The sequence below is a fragment of the Ochotona princeps genome, chromosome 3 (assembly GCF_030435755.1).
Source record: "Ochotona princeps isolate mOchPri1 chromosome 3, mOchPri1.hap1, whole genome shotgun sequence".
NCBI classification, from domain to species: Eukaryota; Metazoa; Chordata; class Mammalia; order Lagomorpha; family Ochotonidae; genus Ochotona; species Ochotona princeps.
The window spans coordinates 85748771-85771638 of record NC_080834.1 but is presented as its reverse complement, the minus strand read 5'-3'; the positions used below and the strand labels follow the sequence as shown (position 1 = coordinate 85771638).

The 22868-nt window shown below is 42.5% G+C and overlaps 1 protein-coding gene across 1 annotated transcript in view; it reads left to right on the top strand.

Moving 5' to 3' along the window:
- The window catches only part of HGD (homogentisate 1,2-dioxygenase), a 48394-nt gene that overhangs the window by 17555 nt on the left and 7971 nt on the right, over window positions 1-22868 (top strand). The window contains exons 5-12 of the mRNA XM_004577869.3: window positions 7326-7385; window positions 10005-10096; window positions 11237-11271; window positions 12570-12649; window positions 13129-13228; window positions 15339-15463; window positions 18613-18717; window positions 20808-20934. Coding sequence (XP_004577926.2) covers window positions 7326-7385; window positions 10005-10096; window positions 11237-11271; window positions 12570-12649; window positions 13129-13228; window positions 15339-15463; window positions 18613-18717; window positions 20808-20934 — 724 coding nt within the window. The remainder of the gene's footprint in view (window positions 1-7325; window positions 7386-10004; window positions 10097-11236; window positions 11272-12569; window positions 12650-13128; window positions 13229-15338; window positions 15464-18612; window positions 18718-20807; window positions 20935-22868) is intronic.

The following is a 22868-nucleotide window of genomic DNA, read 5'->3' as shown; positions in this document are numbered from 1 at the left end:
CCATAACTCCTCCAGAACAGATTAACTATTTATAATATTTGATTTCTTCATTTCTAGTATTTTCTTTGCACATTTACATGATCTTAGAGCCCCATGCAACCAGTAACCAAATGTGCTTAAAAATCATGCCCTTTTGGGGAACAACACCTTGATGTAGTAGGTTAAACTTCCACTTGCAGCACCAGCATCCCATATTAGTACATGTTCTGGCTGCGCCATACTGATCCAGCTCCCTGCTGATGGCCTGGGAAAGTAGTGGAGGATGGCCCAAGGCCTTGGGCCCCTGCAGCATGTGGGAGACCTGGAAGAAGCTCTTACTTCCTGGTTTTGGATAGGTTCAGCTCTGGTTTGTGTGGCCATTTGGGAAGTAAGGCAGCAGGTGGATGATCTCTCTTTCTTTGTCTCTTATTTTCTCTCTGTAACTCTGCCTTTCCAATTAAAATAAAACAAAATTAATCTTCAAAGTAAGCCTGCCCCTCTTTACTTTCAAAATTTTGCAGTATCGGTTTTATAACACTTTTTTAAAATGTCCTTTTCCCAGAATCGAACCTCTCACCTCTGAGTCCTCTATTAACTCACTGCCATCTTCCCCAATCTGTCCCTACCTGTTACCACTGGCTCTCAGCTGGCCCCTCCCTATCTTCTGCCTAGGACACCTGAGATGTAAGTCCCCCGTTCCCTTTTCCTATGAGGCATGCACACACACACACACACACACACACACACACACACTCTCAAACACACACAATATTGATCTCTTTGTGAGACTGGAGTTCAAGGGACTCCAATGAAAATGAAAAAAATTAAAACTTTCTGTAGACACTAGCGAAGGGGAAGGAAAGAGGCTGTTATACTTTTATGTTAATATTTTAATGGTCTAATATATTTAGTTTAATTAAATTCATGCTATAATATATTTTAACATTTTATTTTAATTTTTTTAAAAGATGTATTTATTTTTATTGGAAAGGCACATTAGATTTATCAGATTTACAAAGAGAAGGAGAGAAAGAGAGAGAGAGAGAAAGATCTTCCATCATTGGTTCATTCCACAAATGGCCATAATGGCCAGAGCTGAGGCAATCCAAAGTCAGGAGCCAGGAGCTTCCCCTAGATCTCCCATTAAGGTGCCAGGGCCTAAGGACTTTGGGCCATCTTCCACTGCTTTCACAGGCCATAAGCAGGGTGCTGGATGGGCAATGGAGCATCTGGGACAGGAATTGGCACTCAGATGGTGAACTGCTAAAATGACCTCCTAAATGATCCACGTATCTTCTTTGTACTATCCCATGCATCACTGTTGGCATCACCTGGCTAAATCATCTCAAAAGTCTTTCAATTCCACCATCACCAGCTACCCTCCTCTGGCCTGTCAATCAAGTCTAGCCTCCCAAGATTGCAGGTCAAGCCTTCTACTTCTTCTATGCCCTCTACCCACCAGGCATGTTAAAAGCATCAACACAGGCCTGGCGCGTTGGCCTAGCGGCTGAAGTCCTTGCCTTGAGTGCACCGGGATGCACTCAATATGCACTCCCATATGGGTGCCGGTTCTAATCCCGGCGGCTCCACTTCCTATCCAGCTCCCTGCTTGTGACTTGGGAAAGCAGTCAAAGACCTGGGACCCTGCACCTCCGTGGGAGACCCAGAAGAGCTCCAGGCTTCTGGCTTTGGATAGGCGCAGTACCGGCCGTTGCAGTCACTTGGGGAGTGAATCATCAGACGGAAGATCTTTCTCTCTGTTTCTCCTTCTCTCTGTATGTCTGACTTTGCAATATAAATAAATAAATAAATAAATCTTTTTAAAAAAAAAAGCCCTCCTACCCCAGCCCTCCTACCTTGGGTGCTTTATGCTCAGTCCTCTACCTGAATTTCCTCTCATCCAAATCCTGCAGATAATTTCAGATTTGTTTTAAATGCAACTTGCATCATTAGACTCTTCCAGTATTTCTTAGGATGTCTGAAAGTAGAGTCTCTATTTTCATTGTCTAATCCTCAGCATAAAGCACATGCCTTCTTCCAAATAGTAGAACTGAAAATATCTGTTGAATTACTTCCTGATAGCTCAGGTCCTGTCACCCTATGAATAGAACAGAATGCATTTCTCTAAATGCATTCACCAGTATTTGCCAACATTGCAGTGTGCCTTGTCCTGTTCAGCCTTTTTGGGTAGCTTGCTAGCTGTTTTTTACAGTACCTCTCCATCAACTTACATTTTGCTTCTTGAAAAGATACTAGAGCTGTCTGCAAACTAGATGATTTCATTGCCTCTATCTCTTATTTTCCATGTATGAGAATGTTAACTAGGCCCCATGCCAGGATTGATTCCTGAGGGAACATTCCTATTTACATTTCTCTTCCAAAGTCATATCCACTTGCTCATCTTGTTATCCTATCAGGAACTAGTCACACTTCAGGGTCTTCAGTAATGGGTTTCCTTAGGGCCTGTTCACCTCCAGCACATAGCATAATATCTGGCACAGAAAGGCTCAATAAATGTTTAACTTTACAAAGACTGAATCAGAATGCCAGCCCTGAAGAATCTTAGCAAGGTTAGCAGCCCAGGAGTCAGCCTGGGCTAAAGCATCCCTGCACTGGGAGGGCAGTAAATATGAGTCAGATTGGAAGATTAAGGCCATTCCAAGGATGTTAAACTTGAGTTCAGGAATAGGGAGTTAGATCAAGGTCAGCTGAGATCAAAGGGTTTGGAGTATAGGTTCATCAGAGGGACTGAGAGAATGTAAGCATCAACACATAATAGAGAAAACTTAATTGCTTTAAACTTTTCTCACTTCTAAAACAGATGGTCATATGAGCCTCATAGAGTTGTTATGAGAATTAAATGTCATCCAACAAATATTTGCTGAGTGACTATGATGCTCCATGCTCAGTCCTGGGTCATGCATACGTTCAAGCTCCTAGCCCTATGTTCATGGGCAAGGTTAAACAGAAATCTAGTTTTCAGTCTATGATGCTCATCCCTTTTGTGGCCTCATAAAAGACTTTTGAAAGTCTCAATAAATCACAATGACTTGGATCCTCCTTGCCGGGGCTCTTGCCTATAACCTCAAAGAACTCCAATAAATCAATGAGAGCCTAATTTCTCTCCACATAAATCATGCTGTCTTTTTCCCTCAAACTGTTAGACTTTTCTGAAGAATTCTGTGAGATGCACTTCTGTTCACCTCTACTTCCTGCCTGGACTGAAACTTAGCCATACCAATTAGCAGGACTGCTCACAGACACAGCTGCTGCTAACAGTTGCCTAAGTGTACGTTATGGTCATTATTTCACTTCTTTAGGAATCTTGGATAGGTGGTACTGACTTCTAATGATGTGACTACCTCTGGCCAGCCAGCCTTCTTGAGAATATCCAATTCATCTGATCTAGTTACATCCATAGCAGTTTAGAAGGGAAACTTGGTAACTTAAAGTATGTCAGTGTAGAGAGGTATTTGAACTGTCTATATCTCCCAGACTTCTGCCTCTGGAAATGCCAAGGCCAATTCTTTGATAGTGCCTTTACTTAGGAAATAAATCTTAATCATGAAAAGATGGTTCCAATTTTCTGTGTTCCTCTTTGTGTAATCATAAAGAATTTTTATTCTAACCTTGGACACACTTAAAGATGCTTATCAAATTATTTTGACCACTTCACCTCTAGTAACTGAAAGTTTATTTTATGAAATAGTTTGCAGAATATAGCCATAAAATTGGTGACACTCTGATAGAATATGAAGGGTAAATAGGCAAATCTACAATTGTAGTCAGAGATGTCAACGCCCCTGTATCCACAGTTGACAAAACAACTGGACTGAAAGATCATAAGCAATATAGTTCAGATATATGAAGAATTAGCTTATACTTTGGAAGCAATCTTGGGACTTTTAGAAACATTTCTCAATTTCCCAGCTTTTGAATGAATGCCATTTTGATTTTCAAAAATCTCACAAAATTGTTTTAGTCTTGTTTTTTGAAATACATATAAGCAATGTTCTCAGAGCCTTATATTTATTCTTTCATTGAATCATCCAACAAATGTTTATCGCTGCCTACTACAGTCAATACATTGCATTCAGCATCATAATGAATGTTCTTGTTTTTGAAATGCTTAATAATTAAGTTCTGAACAGGAGAACCGTGTAACAATATATAATATGAATAAGTGTAGTGTATTACAGTGCTGTAGGACTGAATTAATCTGATCAGGCTGACACACAAAAAAATATGAAGGATGGAGTAACTAAATTAACACAAATGTATTTTCTCACATTGTGCATTTTGGAGACTGGAAGCTCCAGGTATAGGTGCCAGCAGGGTGGATGTCTTCTCAGTGGTTTTCCCTATGGCTTGCAGACAGCCACCTGCTCATCACACCCTCACGTGGTCTTACCTCCAAGTGCATAAGTCAGGGGTGAAGATTGTCCTCTTATGAAATATCAATTCTACTAGCTCCAAATTTATTATCTCATTCACCTTAATTACTTCCTAAAGGCCTCATCCCAAATGCGGTGACATCCAGAGGTTAGGGTTTAAGCCTAAGAATAGAGTAGAGGACACAACACAGTCCATTCAAAGGACTGAACCAAGTAGCAAACACTCTTACCTCTGTCATAACCTCTTCTCTGAAGAATTAAGGAATTACAGTTGTCAACTACACACCACTGTTACATGCATGAGTAAAACACAATCTTTGGAGACAGATGATTTGCCTCAGATTACTATGGTAAACAGGAATAAAGGCAGTAGCAAAAATTAAGTGTGGCAAAGCCAGTGCACTACCCTGCTGGTATGGCCTTGCAACACAGAATCACTGCTCTACAGCACAGCATGAAAAGGAGCGTTTGGCTTTTAAGAGCGCTTCTTGTTCATTCCTTGACCAAACTTCCTTTCTCACATTCACTGAAACATCCTATTAGGGATCTTAATCAAAATCTCTTGTTTGAGGACCATAACTGGCTTCCTGGGTGGGTCCTGGGTTAGCAAAACTTTGAGGCTTCTCCATATAGGCCTTACACAGTCTGAATAGATTCTCTACACTCTGATGTTATCAGATCCAGCAGATAAATGAATCACCTCTCTCTCTATCATCCCTGTCACCTTAAGGAAATCATTGTTTTGTGTTAGAGAATGTTCCTCAAGGCCATGGCTTCATCAGATGAGGACCCTGTTGAAGGCATGGTCCCTACAACACCGTAACTGCTTTGATTTCTACCACCAATACTTTTTCTTCATGTCTTGAAGGTTTATATGTTTAAAAACTTGACCAGCAACCTGGCCAACCCATCCACCTTTCTGTTTAAGTTTTTGCTATGCACAGAAGAAGAACCTCTTTGGGGTTCCAAATTTTATTTTTGCCAAAAACCCATGTATTTCAAATTGAACTACATGGGCTAGGGTGTTGTCCCAGTACAACAAATCAGGCAGTAATTCGCTTGCGACTGGAATATCTCCCTCTTTCCCTCTTCCTGTCTCTTTTTTCTTTTCTTTTTTTTTTTTTTTTCTTGGCTATTTTAGGCATCCTTTCTATTCGGTATCTGGCTGATTGAGTGATTGGACAGTTGTTTGACTGAGTGTACATTACCAACCATGATGCTTGCTTCAGCAATAAGGAAATCACAGAATCTCAGACTTGGACGTACTGCCTCTTTAATCCTAGCTGTCCACTAAAAGAGTTTTGACAAAATCCTTAAGCCCGGGTGCTACCTTCACAGTTTCTGCTTTAATTTGGTCTTGGTTGCAAAGGCTTTCCAGGTGATTCTCATGGGTAGACAGGATTGAAATACTTGGGATTCAGCCAAAAGGTTGCCCAGGCAACCACTGATCTGATGCTACTTAAGGCTTTTCCATTGGAATATCTAGAAGGCTGAATCTTCCAAAATAAAACTCTAGGTTGTCTTATCTTCCAGTCTTCCTGAATGTATAAACTCTGCACTGCTACTAAAGAGGGGAGTGGCAGATAGTGGTTGGTAGTAAACCAGAATCTCTCATTCAGAACCCTAGCAGTCCTTCCCTGGGGCCCCTCCTTTTGTCTGGGAAATCTGGCATCTGCACCCATGTAGGAGACTCGAATTCAGCTCCCACCACCTAACTTCAGCCTGACCTGACCATAGCCATTGCATACAAGATGACGGAAGTAACTCTTTCAAATAAATTAAAATAATTTGAAAATATCAATTGTACCCAAATTGAGGAGCTCTTTCTTGGAGCCTCACTCTGATTCTACGCCTCCCAGGAGAAAGCATGTTCATCAGAGTCAATTCTAAAGCATTCCATTCTTTCTGTGGCATGACTTCAACAGTGCTTTTTCACATCCACATTTTGCATCCTTTATGGGTACTCAGAATGTGATCATCCTGCTTTAAGAAATGAAGGCCATCACCTGAGTACACATCAGACAGGCAGAATGGTTCCAGCAGCTCCTTTTCTATTGACTGCTTCTCTTTTCCTTTGATTGACCTTCTGAAACATAGGATGAACTCATGCCCCATGACCTGACCACTTGATTGGACACTATGGTCAATGGAGCCAGCCAGGTCACTCCCTGAGAAGAGCCTGGGGCTGATACGGTTATCAGCATCAGTGTGACTGGGTCAGACCTGCTGCCAGGTTGACTCATTAAGTGCTGGACTGACGCTTTGAGCAGTGCCTGATCCCACTGATTTTTCTCTGCACTTCTTTAGATCATTTCATGATTAGAGATGGTTGTGATTTACGCTAAACCATCAAGTAGCCTGGGGACAAACATGAGGCTTGATGAAGTAACTTAACCCGGGACTGCATTTACCAAATCTGATCTCAGCAGTGTGTTTTTTCTTTCTCTTCAAGAAATAATTCAAAACTCCCAGGGCTGGAAGTAGAAGCCGAACCTTCCCCTGCAGTGTCGAGAGCCCACACAGAGAGGCTGGGATGCCAGGAAAGGGAGCTGATTATAAATAGCAAGAAAGGCGACATCAGTCAAAACTCACTGATGTGCCTGAGTGAAATGTTACAAGAAACAAATAGCTTCTAACAGAGGAAACGATGATTGTGTTCCCCTTTTCTATAATCTAGAGTGATAAGGAACAAAGGGTTTATATCCACACAGGTTTAAAGGCACATATGCAAATATGCATACATACATGTATGCACAACATAAACATGTCCATAGAACCCCTATAAAGAAGTGAATGATAATGCATTTAAGAGTAACAAAATCTCAATAAGTCAGGACCTCACAGGGGACTAAGCTGCCTTGGCTTGCTGCGCAGGGATTGCTATGTACTTAGAAAGTCTGCATTTGCATGGTGAAATAATTTTCCTGCGTGTGTCTTTTTTTTTCTTTCCAGCTTAGATGGAAGCCATTTGAGATTCCAAAAGTATCTCAGAAGAAAGCGGACTTTGTGAGTGTAAGTCAGGACCCTCCCACTTTGCCAGGGCACTCCTCTCTCTGCTGCGGTGAGTGTGAGCCATCCAGCCAATTGCAGGCTGAGTGCAAACAGAAGCAGCCTGAGCCAAAGCCACCTGCCTGTGCCCCCGGGACTGCGGGACAGGGTGAGGGTGGGATGGGGAATGTCTTACCTACAGCAGCCCCTAGCAGATGGCCCTAACACCAAAGGACACTTGGGAGTTCTTTGAATCTCAGAAAGGCCACCAGCAATTGTAAACATCTTCCTTGCTTGAGCTCCTTTTTCGCTGTTGACCAGAATGGCTGTTCTCAACTTAAACAAAACATTACTTTCATGTTTTAAAATATTATTTATTTTTATTGGAAAGGCAGGTTTACAAAGAAAAGGAAAGACAAAGAAATCTTTCATCTGCTGGTTTACTCCCCAAGTGACCACAGCAGCCAGTCCTGAACTGATCCAAAGCCAGGAGTCCAGGGCCTCTTCTGGGTCTCCCACACAGGTGCAGGTTCCCAAGGCTTTGGATCATTCTCTACCGCTTTTCCAGGCCACAGTCAGGGAGTTGGATGGGAAGTGGAGCAGCTGGGATATGAACTGGTGCCCACTGAGTCATCACACTGGGCCCTATTTATTTTCATTTAAAAGGCAGATTTTACAGAGAGAGAAAAAGAGACAGAGAGATCTTCTGTTGGTTCGCTGTTTCCAATGGCCACAATGGCTGGAGCTGAGCTGATCCAAAGCTGGGAGCCAGGAGCTTCTCTCTGCTTCCCACTGGTTGCAAGGGCTTAAGGACTTGGTACATTTTCTGTGCATTCTCAGGCTATAAGCTGGGAGCTGGATCAGAAATGGAGCAGCTAGGACATAAACAGGTGCCCCTAAGGTATACCAGCGCCACAGACTGATCACACTGTTGAGCCACAATGCCAGCTCTTAATTTTTTTCACTTTATGGACTCTTTTGGTAGTCTGATAATGTGTACTTTTCATTTTTTTTAAAGATTTTTAAAAATTTTTTTTGGAAAGTGAGATATACAGAGAGGAACCAAGACAGAGAGGAAGATCTGTGCATTAATTCACTCCTCAAGCAGCCACAACAGCCTGAGCTGAGCTGATCTGAAACCAGGATCCCAGAGCCTCTTTTGGGTCTCCCACATGGGTGCAGGGTCCCAAGACTTTGGGACATCCTCAACTGCCTTCCCAGGCCACAAGCAGGGAGCTGGGTGGAAAGTAGGGCTGCTGAGATTAGAAGCTGTGCCCATATGGAACCCTAGTGCATGGAAGGCAAGGACTTCAGCTGCTAGGCTACCACACTAGGCCCCAAAGTATATTTTCAAAAGCATCAAGTAAGTTACATAAAATTATAAAGAAGTCAATTCTATTGCAAAGTAATAGTAAAAATATCTTTAAAACAAATTAAATTTGGTTTGCAGTCATAGAAATCCTCTGAGTTCTATGGCTATTAGAAGCATGAGAATAAATGGTATCTTGAGATGTTTGTAACAACCATAATGTAATATAACAATATCCATGATTTCTATCATTAACAAGGTTATAGACTTTTCTAATATTGTTGTGGTTTGTTACCTTCATTGAAATTCATTGAAAAAAAAATGACAAATTTGAGTCAGAGATTAGTGAAAAAGCTTTTGATTTTTTTCTTCCATTCAAATTCACATGTCCTTTGAAATGGATGTTGGGCTAGAATGGTGTCCACTCATAGTGGCAATTCCAGTTAATACAATGCTGATTGGCAAAATTGTTGGGTAATAATAAGTACATGCTGCATTAGCATACCTGTGCTGAGTAGGGGAGGCAAAGGGGGCGCTAAGGAAGGGAGGTCCCAAGAGGCTGACAGAGGGCTGTGCTGACCAACTGTCCTCACATCCGACTTAAGGGCAGAGCAGGTGCCCAGACACAGCCCAAACTATCTGAATCATCTTTAAGTCTTTGGTTTTACCCAGTGCTCCAAACCCTATGTAAACTCACTTGAATAGTCTTTAAGTTTGCAATTTGATTCAAAATACAAAATGCAGAATTCACCCTTCCTGGAAATGATGGGTCTTTGGAAGTGCACTGCTCGTGCCTTTTGAACTCTGCAGCTGCAGGAGTGGGGCTAAGGGTTTTGTAGAAGGCCCATGTGCGAAGGCTTTTGGAACTGTGCGTCCTCCACTCACTTGGCAGAAAGAACTGCCATCATTCAGAATGTGATAATCTGTGCGGACAGTGTTCTTATGCGGAGGACTCCCCACAGAGTAGAAGATACTTGGGGGGCTCCAACTAGTCCCCAGTTTGCAACATTTTCCCCTAAGCTTTCCAGATCCCTGATATTATCCCCAGCAAGTTGATAGTAAGACCTAAATTCCTAAAATGCTAATTGATGTATTGAGGCTTTGTAAATTGAACTGATGGAATCATGAATTTAGGTAATGGCTGGCAATGAAGGTGGACCACACCCACCAAACATAAGTTGGTCAATTTTAGGCTCACCCAAAGCAGACCAGATGCCAAGGTCTCACTGACCCCCCAAGGGAAAGCCTTGCTTCACAGCACTAAGGAGCTCAGTGGTGGACCTCGTGGGCTCCTCTCATGCATACCCCCTCCTTCCCCTGTGGATCTCTCTCAGGGCCTGCACACCTTGTGTGGAGCTGGAGACATCAGGTCTAACAATGGGCTTGCTATCCACATTTTCCTCTGCAACACCTCCATGGGGAACAGGTGAGTGTTTCCAGCTGGAGCAGAACATCCCCATTTCCAAAATCTATTTGCAAAGGGCTTAGAGGCTAGATTGAACTCATGTAGTCACAGATGCACCTCTGTTGTGACTCTAATAGTGTCTTTTATTTCTCAGAGCAATGTTGATAAATATTTATTGATAGTGGTGTTAAACTGACCCTTAGGATGCAAGAAATGTTGCCTAGGAGTGCAAACAGAAATGCGAAAAAGGAGTCCTGGAATCCAGGGTAGTTTGAGGCATTTTGACCATAAGTAGGTTTGGGCTAGGATACCCTTAACCTCTAAGGTTCTCCATGGCTGTTCTTGAGCCAAATCCACACCAAATTTGGCTCACCCACTAGGGTCTCCTGTTGTTAGTGAGTCACAATGATAGACTTTAGCTTCAGCTAATAGTTTCATGTAAGTCCAAAATTCCCAAATAAAGGAGCTATGTACCAGCTTTTTTAAAAAAAAATCACTTTTTAAAATGTGTAAGTGGCATCCCCACCTTACCTGTGGCAAGCAGTCTTGCACACTACCATGAGAACCAAAGTATCACATCAAAAAACCCAACCTCACTGTTGCCAGGACAGCAACTTTGTGCAAACCACATAACTTCTCTGATCCAAGATCACAGCCCTATGACAAGGCACTGGAGACACCCTTTGGGTTCAATTTCACATCAGGTCCTCCTCTCTAATCAAGCCATACAACCCCCATACTCTCCTTTCCCCTGCCACATGCTCTCCTACCTCGGACTCTTTGTGTCTGCTGTTCTTTCTGCTGTAGTATTCTCCTACCCCCTGAACCCTCACCTCAGAACTCAGCTCACATGTGTCCTTTCTCCAAGCAAGCCTTCACTCCCTTTCCAACTAGGTCAAGTCCCCGTTGCTTCTTCCCCATGTGCTTGATTTTCATTGAACCATTGCTATTTGCAATGATGGAGTTCTGCAACTCTTTGATTGCTGGCTGACTCTCTACCAGATTCCAAGCTCCTTGGAGGGCAGAGATTGAGTCCTTCCACTTAATATCTTATGTGTACCACTGAGGCTGGCATACAGTAGGCAAAATAATTTGTGGAAGCAATTAATTTAGCCAGACAGTGTCAAAACTGAAAATCACAAGAATTACTCTCTGTTTCAGATGCTTTTACAATTCAGATGGGGATTTCTTGATTGGTAAGTTCTAAAAATTTCAGACTGCTTCCCTGTTACTTGATCCCTAGCCCCAAGCTACTTCTCAGTCTCATGCAATTCTTTGCCTTCATTCCTCCAATCAGTCTTACTTCATGTAGTAGTCTCTATAGTGAGATCTAGAGGTAACTGGTGTCTAGAAGAGGTTCCTACTATACCTCAATGTCCTGTTTCCTGGTTATTCTAGCTTTGCTTATCTCTTCTGAGAATTTATAACGTGGAACATCCAAGCAGCTGGAAAGAAGCAAAGAAAATTGCTAACATGGAATTTGTGCCTTAGTAGGTAAAGCCACAGCCTGTGAAGCCAGATCTTGCATGGGCACTGATTCTTATTCCAACTACCCCACTTCCATTCCATCTTTTTGCAAAAGATGGCTCAAATGTTTGGGCCTCTGCCATCCATGTGCCTTGCTTTAGCCTGGCCAAGAATCTCTTTTAATTTTTTTAAAAAAAAGATTGATTTCTTTGAAAGGCAGAGTTAGAGAGAGAGATTTTTCCATCTACTTGCTAACTTTATAAATGGCTACAAAGGCCAGGCTGAGCCAGGCCAAAGCCAGAAGCCAGTAGCTTCATCCAAGTCTCCCACATGGGTGGCAGGGACCCCAGCACCTGAGTCATTGTTCACTGTTTTTCTAGGTGTATTAGCAGGGAGTTGGATCAGAAGTGGAGCAGCTGGAATTCAAACTGATACTCACATGGGATTTCAGTGTTGCATGGTGCAACTGTACCTTCTGTGCCAAGTGACTGCCCCATATAAATAAATCTTTGAGATAAAAAAGATAACTGTATTTTCCTTTTGCCCAAGAAAAGCTCATCTGGCATGGGACACTGCATTTTAAATATAAATTCTCATAGGCCCACATAAAATGTAATGTCAAACAGAAATTGTTCTGGCTTTCTAATCCTACTTGGTGATTTAGTGTCCATATTTTAGAGTCAATATTTTGATGTCGGTACTAGACATACAAATGCTGCCATCTCACAGGATCTCTCAAAAATGGTTAATTTTCCATCCTATTTCTTCAGTCCTTTTCAGTCAGATCACAAAACTGTGCATGTAAAAGCTCCTTCCTTATCTGAAAACCAAAAAAAGGTGGACTCAGTTGCCTATCACATTCTCATAAACAGAAAAGTAGCTATTCTGAGTCATCACAAGATGCATTCTCCCCAAGAGACTCAGCAGAGCTCTTCATCTGGAAGGGAACAGCAGATGCCTTTTACTCTTCATGAAACACCCTGAGCTGAAGAGGGTTACTCAGCACTGCCCTGTCTGTCTTTGTCAGTCCCCCAGAAAGGAAAACTTCTCATTTACACGGAGTTCGGCAAGATGCTTGTCCAGCCCAACGAGATCTGCGTCATTCAGGTTGGTGATGTGCTTCCTCCTCTCCCACCTCCCCTTAACATGAGAGCCATCAGATGTTTCAGCTGCTGCTGTTTCCAATTCTAAAGCATCTCTGTCATGTCTGGGCAATGGGCAGGGGATTGGACTCATGGAGGACACTCCATGTACACAAGGGTAAGCAGGTGTGGGTGCAAAAATCACAAACCAATACACACCATCAGTTCATGTTATGAAATACTTATCTACAGTCTGAATAAGGCCCAGCTCCTATAGATGGAGCTCAGAGGCAATGAAGGAAGAGCTGTTGCTGTTGTTTTGTGTTTTTTTTTTTTGGAGGGCGGGGGCAGGGCTAACTCACGGCTATTACTGTCTCCAGATCCAGTGTGAGACCAGAGGAGAATCAGCTGGGGTTACGGATGTTGGTAGGAGTCAAGGTTTTCTTTCTTGACAGCTGGAGATATGAATAGAGAGGACACTCATGTGTTTCCTTCCCATTCCAGAGAGGAATGCGCTTCAGTGTAGATGTCTTCGAGGAGACCAGGGGCTATATCCTGGAAGTCTACGGTGTCCACTTTGAGTTACCTGACCTGGGACCCATTGGTAAATCTCCACTACAAGACCTGAAGCTTCATTTGTAATATGCAACATAGATGATTAAACCAAAGCTAAACTTTCTTCTTTAATCTCAACTTTCTCCTCTAGACAGCTTCTTTTTTAGGTCAGCTATCTTCCCATAACATATTTATGTAGCAGAAAATGACCCATAGCATTTTAAGCTTATCTCAATAACAGAATAAGGACCATTGGAGATAAAGATGGCACGTTATAGATTTCTGATTAACAGTGTACACTCCAAAGGATGCAGACATTTTGACTACCGTGACCAATATCACCAGCTTCACAGATGAAATTTGCCTAATTCTTAATGAAAAGTCCAAAAGAAGTAAAGGAAACAGCTTAAACAAAAGCAGACAGCTAGGAATGAGCCTTGTGAATAGCAGGGAGATGGTTCTCTAACGTTGATGAGTTGTGTGTAGATGATAAAGTATGAAATACCATAAACATGGCCAGGGCTTTAGTTCTACAGAAAGGTGGGAATAACTGAGTGACACACAATCTGTGGGTCTCACATTCTTGTCCAATACAATCCACGAAAAACAACACACCTAACTGCAAAAATAGACACAGAAGGGGCAGATGTTTGATTTTGTGGTTAAGACAGTCATTAGGACACCCACGTCCCATGGAGTGCCTGGCCTTAAATCATGCCTCTGACAACCAGTTGCATCTGTTGGCAGTTTTGGACCCCGGAGGCTGCTGTGATGACTCAAGCAGTTGGGTCCTGCCACCTACATGGAACACCTAGATTGAGTTCTGGTTGTTGACTTTTGTCTTTCAGACATCGTGGGCATTTTAGTAGTAAACTGGTGGCTGGGCTCGCTCTCTCTCTCTCTCTCTCCCTCCCTATGTGTGTCTTTCTCCTTCTTCTCTCTGCCTTTATAGTCAACTCGAAAGAAAAAAATGTCAAAGATCCCTCACTCAGTGCTCTGAAGAGATGGAAACCACAGCTCCCTTGAGGCAGATAAAATCTCTCAAAACTGAACTGAGGCCCCCTCATCCCCTTTCTCTGGTAGGTAGGAGGCAGGTGACACAGAGACAAGATGAAGGCCTTAGGAGGGGTTATCCTCCAAAACATCTCTTGGAGCATGTAAAGTAGCTGGGAAAATTGGCCCTGGCTTTTGTCTTTGGCCGCAACTCACAGTTCTTACCTTCCCTGTCAACAGCTTTTACAGCAAAACAAGGACAGGCCAGCATGTGCCTGCTGGTCACTCCCCTGGGGATCCAAATATTCAGAGGAAACTGGGAGGCAGCAGAGAGGCAGCTGGAGCCCTGGTGGGCCGTCTGTCTTCCTGCTTACCACCCACTCTTCTCACTTTGGTCTGGCTTCCTGCTGCTGTACAGTCAGCGTAGCCTCCGGGTTGCAGGAACATGTGCCCTCTGGAAAATATATATAATTTACTAACCAGCTGGGAGCTTATTTTTTTTTAATCCCAGGAGCTGGAAATGACAAAACACTCCTCAGGTCTCTCCTTTCAGAGTTAAATTATGTTTTTGCACTTTTTTTTTTCTTTCAGTCTTGGCCTTTTGATTTATTTTCATTCTCTAGAGAGAACACTCACTCCTAAGCAAAGGTAAGCAGGAAACTCCTGAATCCTTTCTCCTTTGGTGGCAGTTTTTAGGCTGGAGAGCAGTTTTGGATACTTGGTTTCTGAGTTTTGCCTAAGGAGCAGAGCCAAGCCTGAAACAACAGTATGTATCCTTCCTGAGACCAAGGACAGAAGATGATCTCTAGAGTCATCAGAACTTCCACCAATCTTCCCTCTTCCTCTGTTCTAGTCTCTTCCTCTCCTCCCTTTGCCTCACCTTAATGCATGTAAAATGGGTTTGTTAACTATAGTCACTCCACAACTTTAGGAGGTGAGGCTGGCAATGATAATGATGATTTCTGTGAATTTTCCCCCCAACCAAATTCCTTGGATCCTTTGGAAAAGATACAAGACCAGAAATCCAGTGACTCTTTGAGCAATAATAGCAATTTACGGAGTAACTCTCACCGTGAAAAAAAAGTTCTACTCTTACTGCAATCATGGGTATCATTGCTATGTGATTTCGGAAGTGTCTGAATGAGTTTTGTGTTGTCACTTTGTAGGCGCTAATGGCTTAGCCAATCCTCGTGACTTCTTGATACCTGTTGCCTGGTATGAAGATCGCCAAGTGCCAGGTGGCTACACAGTGATTAATAAATACCAGGGCAAGCTGTTTGCTGCCAAACAGGTAAGCAAGAGGGCTGGTAGGCTGGAGAGGGATGGACAGTAATTGTCAAGCCCAGTGTTAGGCACTTCGCATACATCCTTCATCCTTCCCACACCATAAGGTACTACAAATGAGGTACTATTTGTCTTCTCTGGAGTTAGGCCAAGTAGTGATAAATAATTTTCCAATGTCACAATAGGCAGCAGATTTGAACCCATGTCTATCTTATTCCAAAGCTCTTTTCTTTACACTCACCAAAAAATGAAAATCCTAGCAATATGTAGGTGTCTATAAATGGTATAGAAAACATCCTCTACTCTTGGCAGCCAGCACAATATGTTCTAAAGAGGAAAATGAGATAACAAGCAATCAGCTAAGATCTATATTCTATAATTGCCACCATATTTTAAATATAGGCAATCATTAATACAAAACAAGTAGAACTTGCCTTAGTTTATTCAATCAGCCTGGTAAACTCAAGTCATACCAAAAGCACAAATAATAATAGTAAACTAATCTGATCTATAATGCCTTGCTACATATTATTACTTGTTAGACTGACTATATTATAATAAAATAACCATATAGTTAACCAAAGATCTCTCCTATTTTCCATTATTTGTTTACTGTGTCAATTTGACATACTTCTTATATGAGGAAATTGCCAGGAAGTTTATGAAGAGTATTTATTATGAAAAAATTATACATAGATTTAAAATTTTTGCGCCAAAATAAGTTTATCTTTAAAAAAAAGATTTATTTATTTATTTTTATTGGAAAGGTAGATATGCAGAGAGGAAGATCTTCCGTCCAATGATTCACTCCCCAAGTGACCGCAACAACCAGTGCTGCGCCAATCCAAAGCCTGGAATCAGGAGCTGCTTCCAGGTCTCCCACGTGGGTGCAGGGTCCCAAAGCTTTGGGCCATTCTCGACTGCTTTCCCAGGCCACAAGCAGGGAGCTGGATGGGAAGTGGGGCCACCAGGACTAGAACCAGCACCCGTATGGGATCCCAATGCATTCAAGGCGAAGACTTTAGCCACTACATTATCGCACTGGGCCCAAATTTATCTTTTAATTTCGTTTTCTGCATACTTTTGGAAGCCAAGGCGTGTTATTTTCCTTGAATTGCATATTGAGGACATATCAATCAGCAGAGACCAACTAGTCTAACTTAAAAGTAACCTCTGAGTGCTCACTTTGTCAGAACAGGTCCTAAAATTGGAATTATGCAGGGATTACATCCCCTGTACAAGGGTAATGGACACCTGTATGAAGCATTCCATAAATTCTAAAAATTTTTTTGAAAAATTAACCAGGGGTCAGACTCATTTCACCTTCCTATGACCGCAGTCACTAGGTTGCTCAGCATGAGGTTCAGGGATCATTGGCATTAGAAGGCCTGGGGGGTGCGTGTTCATAATGCAGAGCAAAAGTGGTTAAAAAAACAAACAGAAAGAAAACCAACTACGTGCATTTTAATCATGTTCCCCAGGTTAGTTCGCTATGTACTTACTAGAGAGCCACCATTCTAGAAGGAATCAGTAGCTCTCCTAGGAAGGTTTCCACTTTTCAGGTGGACCCTGTGCTTTTAATCCTTTTAGTGAGATCCAATGATCCATTCTGCCTTCTCTGCCATAGTGTGTACTGTAAGACTGACAGCACCTGAGCTCTCTAACTTCTGTTCAGGTTCAATCCACAGGAAATTGGAGAGCAGCAGGGAAAATAAGCCAGAGTACTTCCTTTCCAGTTTCCTCCTTGTCTGAGACTATGTGTCTAGTAGCAATCTATCCCTCCATGACCACAGCTCCTGGTTGGGCAGTCCTACTGCTCTGGTGGAGCCACTTCCCACTGAATGACAAGAGCTGATATGCTCACCTTGTCCCAGTTCTGTGTTCAGGGTGGTAGCTTGAAAATGTTTGTGTAAGAATAGCTAGACCCCAAGGCATCAGTAAATGTTAGAGCTCTGAGCTTTAATTTTTTTCCTGTGAGTAGGTGTTTAAATGTTTACCAGCATGCAACTGGGAATCCCCTTCTTCATAGTTCTAGCTGTTTCTGGAGTCCTGTAAAAAAAATGTCCCTCTCGGGCCAGGCGCGTTAGCGTAGTGGTTAAAGTCCTCACCTTACATTCCCGGGAATCCCATATGGGTGCCGGTTCTAATCCCGGCAGCCCTGCTTCCCATCCAGCTCCCTGCTTGTGGCCTGGGAAAGCAGTTGAGGACGGCCCAATGCTTTGGGACCTTGCCCTCACGTGGGAGACCTGGAAGAAGCTCCTGGCTTCGGATTGGCACAGCTCTAGCTGTTGTGGCCTCTTGGGGAGTGAACCATCAGAAGGAAGATCTTCCTCTCTGTCTCTCCTCCTCTCTGTGTATCTGACTTTCCAAAAAAGAAAAATAAATAAATCTTTTTTAAAAATGTCCCTCTCTTTTCCACATGCCTAGAAATGATGATGTGTTTTCACTATCACTAGGCTCAGGAACCTTAATGTCTATGATTATTTCACTTAACCCTAACCCAACCACTGTGAAAGCTTATTGAAGTCTTCAGAACAGTCTCACTTGGATTCTGTTTCCCAAATAGACCTATAGCTGCCATGGGGTCCACTTTCCTAAATAGTGGGACACTGATCCCCTTCTACCCCAGAACAGAAACAACAACCACCACCTTGGAGTCATTATGACATTTTGAACCCTTGGTGCTGGGACTCGAATAGGCCTGCTCTCTGATCCTCTCCTCCCATGCCCACACAAGTACTGTCTCTTGGGAGTTCCTTCAGGCTGCAAAAACCCAGGGAACCATAGCAGCCAGTGCCCTCTGCACCAGGAACCGGAGCGTAGCTCAGAATATTTCAGAACTGCTGACATCCAGATTCCCACCGTTTAAAACGGTTGAAAGTAACTGCTTGGAGAATGGCATGCTTCTGCGTGTGTGAACAGAAAGCAGCTGCAACTTACGAACTGGAAAAATAGGGTTAGCGGCTGAATGAAGATTGCCAGAGCATGTATGAAGCAGCTTGATAATGAGTAAGAATTACACTTTTCCCTCTGGAGGATATCATCAAATTGAGAACAAAATCAAATTAAAAAGAGTTACGCCCAGTGCATATTGTGGGATCATAACTACACATGTATTCGGTGCTAAGATCATCTTTTCCTGCTTTTTGTGATCAGAATGTCTCCCCATTCAATGTTGTGGCCTGGCATGGGAACTATACACCCTACAAGTACAACCTGGAGAATTTCATGGTCATCAACTCAGTGGCCTTTGATCACGCAGTAAGTCTGGACCTTGTAGCGGCTCTGAGATGGGGCACCCCTTGGATTTGAGGGTCCACAGGGGACCTGTGGCATTCACAGATTTTATATTTCCAATGTCACACTGGAACGACAAAGAGGGGGAAAGAGGGTGGAGATAGAGAAGTCATTGTCCTTTAATGAAAGATTAAAAGACATAGCTAGCAAGGGACGCAAGTTAGATATACAACCCTCACCCATGAACACAGCTTAACTCTCTAGAGATTATTGGCCATAACTCTCACAGATGAGAAAACCTTAGTATTTTAGGGGAAGCTGTTTTTAAAAAAACTGAACCGACTGCTAATGTTAGTGATGAAGTGAGGAGAACATTTCTAGATTCAGAGAAGCCTCTGTTCCTCTAACAAATCTGTTTGTCCGGCAGCCCATTCTAGTGCCTCCGCTCCTGGCTGCTCTGGGCAGTGATGGAACTGGCAGCCCTTTACAGAAGTTACTAGTAATGTTGAGTGCCTGATTTAAACCAAAGAACTTCTGATGTATGAGCTTAGTCATATTTTTTCAGACCATGTGGGGGGAGTAGAAGGAGGGATACAAATAGATCCCTGGCCTACTCTACAGTCTCCCATGACTCCACATTCCTGATAAAGTACTTGTTCCGAGATCCTGGGGGAAAGTTTGTTTCTCAGCCTAGTTCATAATGCATGAACTTAACCCACATGCGAGAGGGATAATTAGAGCACAAGGCAGAGAATTGGAGGCAGAAGGATTACTCTGAGCCCGTTCAGAGTTCTTGGGGCAGGGAGAGGAGGAGGGACTAAACTACCTTTCTGAACAACAGCAACCCTTAATAAAATCAAAAGGGGAAAGAAGAGCAAAATACCAAACCCCTAACAGCATGAAAAAAGGGATCCTGAGACACTAATGAGACTCTGAGCCTCTTACTTGTACTTTAATAGTTTCACACCATTGTCCATGACAGATGAAGCAAGGTGAACTCTCACAGCAGGAAAGGTTGATTTTGTTAAAAATTGAATTTACACAGGATCAATATTCTGTGTCCTGCTACTCTGGTTATTTAGGTTATCCGCCCATGGAGCAGGACTCCCTCAGAGCTCTGAAGCGTGGTCTTTAATGCTCTTAGTCATCTGGCCTCAGACTTCTTTTCCAGTACCACCTCTTGCCCTTGTCCCTTCTGTTGGTACACTTTTGGGTCTCAGCCTTCTTTCCCCTTAATAAAATCACTGTGTGGTTTGGTGTTTTTTCTGTTTTTCAGCGATGAAATACCTTGCTTCCAGCATTCCCTCCTCCTTCTCTCTCTCTCTCCTACCCTCCCCACTTCTTCCAGGCATTCTTCAAGACCGGCTCAAAGGCCATTCCTTCTCTGATTCCTGATCCTTTAAGTTAGAAATAGCTACCCTTCCCCTCCCCCTGTGAATGTGAGCGGGTAAGGAATAGATCACAATCGTGTTTGAATACCAGGCCCTGGCACTGTCAATCTGAAAAAGAACATGTTAATTTCAAACAAATTGAATCTTAATCCTTCCACGGAAGGATTCAGAAGTTCTTTGAGGAAAATAAAAATAATAAATTATCCCTCAACTTATTCCCTCTTATTACCATCACCAAGACTAATGGTCTAAATTGTGTATTTGCAACTTGAGCAATAAAGGTAAGAAAACAACAAACCAGTCTTCAGGCTTTCAGACTTCTACCTACATTTACATCAACCGTGTATAATTTGAATGTCCGTTTCCACATTAGTGTGAGCACTCCCTTCTGCCAGGAATTCTGCACTGCACATGCCAACTGTGACCACCCTGCTTGAGGCTGGGAGGCAGGCACCACTGGTTTTCAGATCCACTTGACAGGGCTCAGCATAGTGAAAATGTAATTCAGAATCCTTGTAACTGCTATTAATTCATTTGCTGCAAGCACAGCAAGAGAGGAAAGTCTACTGAATGACTATTGCGCTTTGACAAGCCCAGATCATTTCACTTGCCCTGTGTTGCTTGATTAGAAATTAGGCTGTCACTTGAAAACACCATCATATAGGAGTGACAGTGTGTGTCACCTCCCTTGCATGAGTTCACCCTGTTCTTGTGCATCCGCAGGATCCATCCATTTTCACAGTGCTGACTGCCAAGTCTCTCCGCCCTGGAGTGGCCATCGCTGACTTTGTGATTTTCCCACCTCGGTGGGGGGTCGCAGAAAAGACCTTCAGGCCTCCTTATTACCACAGTAAGTCTCTCTTTTCAAGCCACGTTTGGAAACTCAAGAAAAGCCCAGCAGGGAGCACAATCCATTGGATATATGCCTGGGTTGATTTTTGAACACCTGTCCTGGCTTGAATTCAATATCCTGCCTCCTCAGGCCCGGTGCTGCCCTTCCCCTACACTGCTCCAAACTTGAAGTTGCTTAAATGTCACGGCTTCAGCGAGGATGGCAGTGACACACTGATTCTGCGCCTAGGTCCCAGTTTCTCTAGCTCTGAGGGAAGTATGAAGGCTGGCAAGGGCAAAGCAAGATATTCCTTGATGTTTCAGTTATCTGTGTTGGAGCATGGGGAATGGGAGAGATCATGTTAGTTTGCTGTTTCTGGAAAGTTCATTAGCTATGTCTGGTGTAATAGCCTAAAAGGTGCCTTCTCAAATCCTTTTGCCCAAACAACACAGACTGTCATCTAAACTGGACGATGGACTCTAACCTATCCTGGAAGTAGTTACTGCAGAGGATTGTTTCCTAAACCAAACCTAGTAAATCTACCAATTCTGTATTACTAATAGCTTATAGTGATTGGCCAGCTTGTATGGCGCCCTGTTATGAGTTCTTTAATTATTTTAACAGCTGTGAGAGATAGGTAATATCACTAGCCATTTTCTTTTGTTGTGTTTTGTTTTGTTTTCAGAAGATAAATCTGACATGGAGGGATTAAATAAGACTCTCAAGCCCTCAAAGCTAATTAAGTGGTAGAGTCAGGATTTAATTGCAAGCTGTCTGAACCAGACAAGACAATCATGACCATGAACTAATATGGCTAGCATAAAACTTAATATATAATATGTTTATAATAAATATTTATTCAGTAAAATACAATACAATAAAACAAAATAAAAAATTTTATTCAATAAAATACATTCTTATTTATTCAATAAGAATGAATAGCATACTTTGTGGTTGTATTTAATGCAGTTGACATTTTTAGTTGCACAATAGCAAGCTAAAAATCAAACCTAAACAAAGATCAATATGCAAGTCTACTTCCTGGAAATTACATTATTTGTACACAGAGCCCCAGAAAGACCAGATGTATTTCGTCCTGCTAATGCACACCCTGGGAGGTGATAACTCAAGTAGTTGCATTTCTGCCATACACATGGGAGACCTGGATGGAGTTCCCAGTTCCTGACTGTGGCCTGTCCAGCACCAGATGTGCCAGGCCTTTGAAGGGTTGAGCCAGGGAATACAAGAGCTCTTTTTATCTGTCTCTCTCCCTGTCACTAAAATAAAAAAACAAAATAAAAATTGATTATACTGTTTTTCAGCTGGAACATTCAAGGAAACAATCTGGTTTTCTAAGCCTCGGATTCTTTTTTTTTTTAATTGATTACATTGCATTATGTGACACAGTTTTATTGGCACCGGGATTCCCCCCCAACCCCTCCCCACCCCCCCTCCCTCCCCAACCCCTCCCACATGGTAGATTCCTCCACCTTGTTGCATTATCACAGTTCAAATTCAGTTGACATTCTTTCATTGGAGGTATTTACCAAGCATAAAGTCCAGCATCTTATTGTCCAGATAAGTTCAACGGTTTCTTGGGTAGACCATCTCTGGTCTGAAGATAGAGCCGGCAGAGTATCATCCTGATCAATTAAAAGCCCCGACATTACATCAGTAACAATTTATAAAGTTATGGTATTAATTGACATGGTATTAATTGACATGGTATTAAGTAACCAGTATGTTAAAAGAGAAAAAAAATGCAAGTTCTGAACCACATCCTGTGACTTCTACATTAACATTTCAATTATTAGTTCATATACAACGGGGTTCTATACACCTTAAAATGGCTATAGATTACTATTCAGCTGTCTCATGTCTATTTTAATTTTAGTATTTAGCAGTTTATAGCATTGAAGCATGATTTTGCTGCACCTGGCTGTTTTTCGGGT